Raw genomic sequence first — 3,602 nt, 5'->3', positions numbered from 1 at the left:
TCAACTTTCTGCTACCAAAATTTCAAATTTAGATTCCATAATTGCGAAATTAATCTGTATGCCGAAGGTATTTTCAAACTTTATGTGAAAGGTATTTGCACCGCGACTAAAAAGCTAGCTTTTTGCGGTGTTAAAAGTTTGGAATAGACAAGTTAATATTATTGTGCCACGACTTTTAGACACCCATATAAAAAAACGTTAAATTTATTTAGGCAACGTTTAGACAAATTGTAAATCTTGCAAAACTTTTTAAATGTCTAAAAACAAACATTAGGCAATTTAGATTTTGGACCCTTGTTACTATTGTTCCGTAAGCCCAAGCCCAAGCCCGAGTTAGTGACGTAGTTGGGTAGGCTTAGACCAAGTGGTTAGCCCATCTGTGTGAGTGATGTCTCAACCCATACAATTCCATGATACTCGTTCCTGTGTACTGGATTAACGGATTTCAGTTATTTGGGTTTTTTTTGGGGGGAGAAATGAATAGAGAAGAATTTAAGAAAAGCGTTTTATTGATTTTTGGAGATCTTGATCTGAAAATATCGGTGTTGGAGGATGAGGATGAGGAAGAATGTGGTGGTGTTGGTGAGCACAAGTATCGCGGTGGTGGTGGTAGGGGCATTGATCAGAAAATGGAAGCAATGGAAAGAACAACAATTGAGACACGTGAAACAAATAATAAGGAAGTTTGCTAGGGAAAGTGCCACCCCATTATCGAAGCTTTGGCAAGTAGCTGATGATATGGTGTCCAGCATGAAAATCTCTCTTGCTAGTTCCGATGAATCCCCCACTCTCAACATGGTCGTTTCCAACGTTGCATCGCTGCCACTTGGGTACATGTTTCTCTTTTTCATCATCGTACGTATGTGATTTTACTAAGGAGTATTTTCATTTTTATTTTTATTTTAAATTACATTGATTTGCACATGGCAGAGATGAAGAAGGATTCTTTTATGGGGTTAGTTTGTATGGAAGGAATTTGTTGATGTTGTGTGCGCGACTGGGAGGAAAGAAGAAGCCTATCTCTGCCTTACAGAGACAAGATATTTCCATCCCTGATGCTGTCTTGGCTGGTCCTTCTCTGGTACTTTTACCATAAATATTAATTCATTTTCTATGAATCTATGTGTGCATTATAATGCCCCAAGCACACCTCAACCTTGTTTTCCCAGGAAATCACTGATTACATAGCTACAGAGATAGCTAAGTTCGTTTCGATGCATCCTGAGATTGAGATTGAGGATAGTGAACCCGTCGAAAACAAGAAATTCGGCTTCACCTTGTCATATCCAGTTCATCAAGCTATGCCTTTCTCTGACACAGCATCACAACACAAAAACGCAAACAACCCAGTTGAGTTTAATTAGTACACATACATACATACATAAATGCTAATCCTTTTTCGTGTTGGAAGACCAAAACATTCATGTTGTGGAAGCAGGTTCGCCAGGGAATGGTGAAGGACCTAAATCGAGCGTTGGCGACCCATGGAATGACAATGCCCGTTGTTTCACTGGTTAGAGCCCTATCAATTAATTTTGCAAATGTTACATTTTTCTGGGCTCTCTCTGTCTTTCCACGTCTGAAGCAATAGCAGATTCAAAACATTAATACTGAATAGGTTGATGAAACTATTGGAGGCTTGGCCGGTGGAAGATACTATAACAGGGAGAGCGTGGCTGCAGTTACCCTTGGCACCACCACAAATGCTGCTTATGTGGAACCAGCAGAGGAAGTTGCCAGCGATTCCGCACAGTTTCCCAATTCAAGTGAACTGGTTAGTTAATTACTATTACTATATCCATGCATGTGCCACAAATTATCAAATACTCCTCAACAATAATTAATTATATGCCATGAAGAGATTAGTTTAATTACGCAACTTAAATGATTAATTCGGTTGTAGTGTTGCAGGTGATTAGCATGGAGTGGGGAAACTTCAATTCCCTTCGTCTCCCTTTAACATCGTATGATGCCAGTGTAGATGCTGAAAGCTCAAATCCTGGTAGCCAGGTATATATAGCTCCTGAAATCACTGTTAAACATTTACCATTGTTATAAATACATACCAATACCAATCATCTACAATTGGCAACTGAGTCTTCTGTTTTTTACCTCATCAGGTTTTCGAAAAGCTTATTTCAGGAAAGTATTTGGGAGAAGTTGTGAGACATGTCTTGTTGAAGTTGGCCAAGGAAACAGCCTTGTTTGGAAGCACAGTGCCTCCCAAGTTAATGATTCCCTACTTAATCAGGTTCCTCACCCATAAATACTCCATCTATTGGAAGCCTTTATCACTTTATTGCATAACTTTTTCTGTGTTTGGTTCAGAATTTATTTTTTTCAATGAAATCAAATTTGTAAAATTCTTCTCGATTAAAATTACCCTCTTAAGATCCTTCTAAACATTGTTTCCAATTATAACTTTTAGAACATATAAGTGAGAGATCCTTTCTGATTCATTTAACGTGTTTAAAACAGTGTTAAAAAATTCTTTTTTGATTATAGAATCTGACCAAGTATTAAATCTTCATCTAGTTTTGACTTCTCAGAACAGAAATGGGTGAGTTTTAGAAAAGCAACCAAAGTTTTCACTTAGAAAATGAATGAGCTAGCATGAATGAATAAGTAGTAGAGACATTGTAATTCAAATAATGAGACTTATTTGACACTTTGTGCAGGCCCTCTGATATGGCTGCCATGCATCAAGATACGTCGGAGGATCGTGAAATAGTGGGTGAGAAACTTGGAGAGATTTTCGAGGTAAGAATGTAGATTTGAGCTTTGTAATGATAAGATCCATGGTAGCGAAAAAGGTAAAAAAATGAATTAACATGTATAATTGGTAATTGGACAAAGCACAGATCCATAATTGTTGTCCAATGGCACGGGAAGCGGTGGCTGAGGTGTGTGACATAGTAGCAGAGAGGGGTGCACGATTAGCGGGGGCAGGAATTGTGGGAATAATTAAGAAGCTCGGAAGAATTAAGGATAGAAAGAGTGTGGTGACGGTGGAAGGTGAGCTTTATGAGCACTATCGCATTTTCAGAAATTACCTTCATAGCAGTGTGTGGCAAATGCTTGGCAAAGATTTTTCAGACAATGTCATCATTGAACATTCACATGGTGGTTCTGGAACTGGAGCTTTGTTCCTTGCTGCTGCTCAAACTCAAGCACACCATTCAGATTATTGACCCTTTACACTCAACACTTTTCTTTTCTTTTGAGCTTGCTGTTCTGAGAACAAAAATACACTGGTGGATGCACCAGCTAAATTGGGCTGCTGCTGGTGATTGTAGACAACAGTTATTTATTGAGTTTGGACATGCACCAGCTACGTTGTTTTTACTTATAAAGGTTTTTTGAGATTGGATTTCAACAATCATACTATTTATTTTCCATAATGGATGAAAAAACCCGCATCGAAAACACTAAGAACGTGACCAATGTTATCCAACAATCACCATCTCTACAACATTGATCGTGCAATCCCTCGCTCAACTTCCTCTGTGACATTTTTCAAATATCACACATCAACCACCTTCATTATCGTTGCATGACGCTATACTCCTCAATAACACCTTCAATTAGTATCTTCACATCTC

General features: G+C 38.4%; 1 protein-coding gene across 1 annotated transcript; it reads left to right on the top strand.

Moving 5' to 3' along the window:
- The first annotated feature begins 430 nt into the window (after window positions 1-430).
- Window positions 431-3,365, top strand: LOC114179210 (probable hexokinase-like 2 protein). Its single transcript, XM_028065459.1, has 9 exons — window positions 431-830; window positions 931-1,081; window positions 1,170-1,349; window positions 1,439-1,513; window positions 1,619-1,774; window positions 1,912-2,010; window positions 2,121-2,251; window positions 2,679-2,760; window positions 2,862-3,365. The coding sequence occupies exons 1-9, from the start codon at window positions 553-555 to the stop codon at window positions 3,189-3,191; spliced, it is 1,482 nt and encodes a 493-aa protein (XP_027921260.1). The 5' UTR covers window positions 431-552; the 3' UTR covers window positions 3,192-3,365.
- The last annotated feature ends 237 nt before the right edge of the window (window positions 3,366-3,602 follow it).

The sequence above is a fragment of the Vigna unguiculata genome, chromosome 3 (assembly GCF_004118075.2).
Source record: "Vigna unguiculata cultivar IT97K-499-35 chromosome 3, ASM411807v1, whole genome shotgun sequence".
Lineage (NCBI taxonomy): Eukaryota > Viridiplantae > Streptophyta > Magnoliopsida > Fabales > Fabaceae > Vigna > Vigna unguiculata.
The sequence above is the reverse complement of the archived record's forward strand: the minus strand, read 5'-3'. Positions and strand labels throughout refer to the sequence as shown.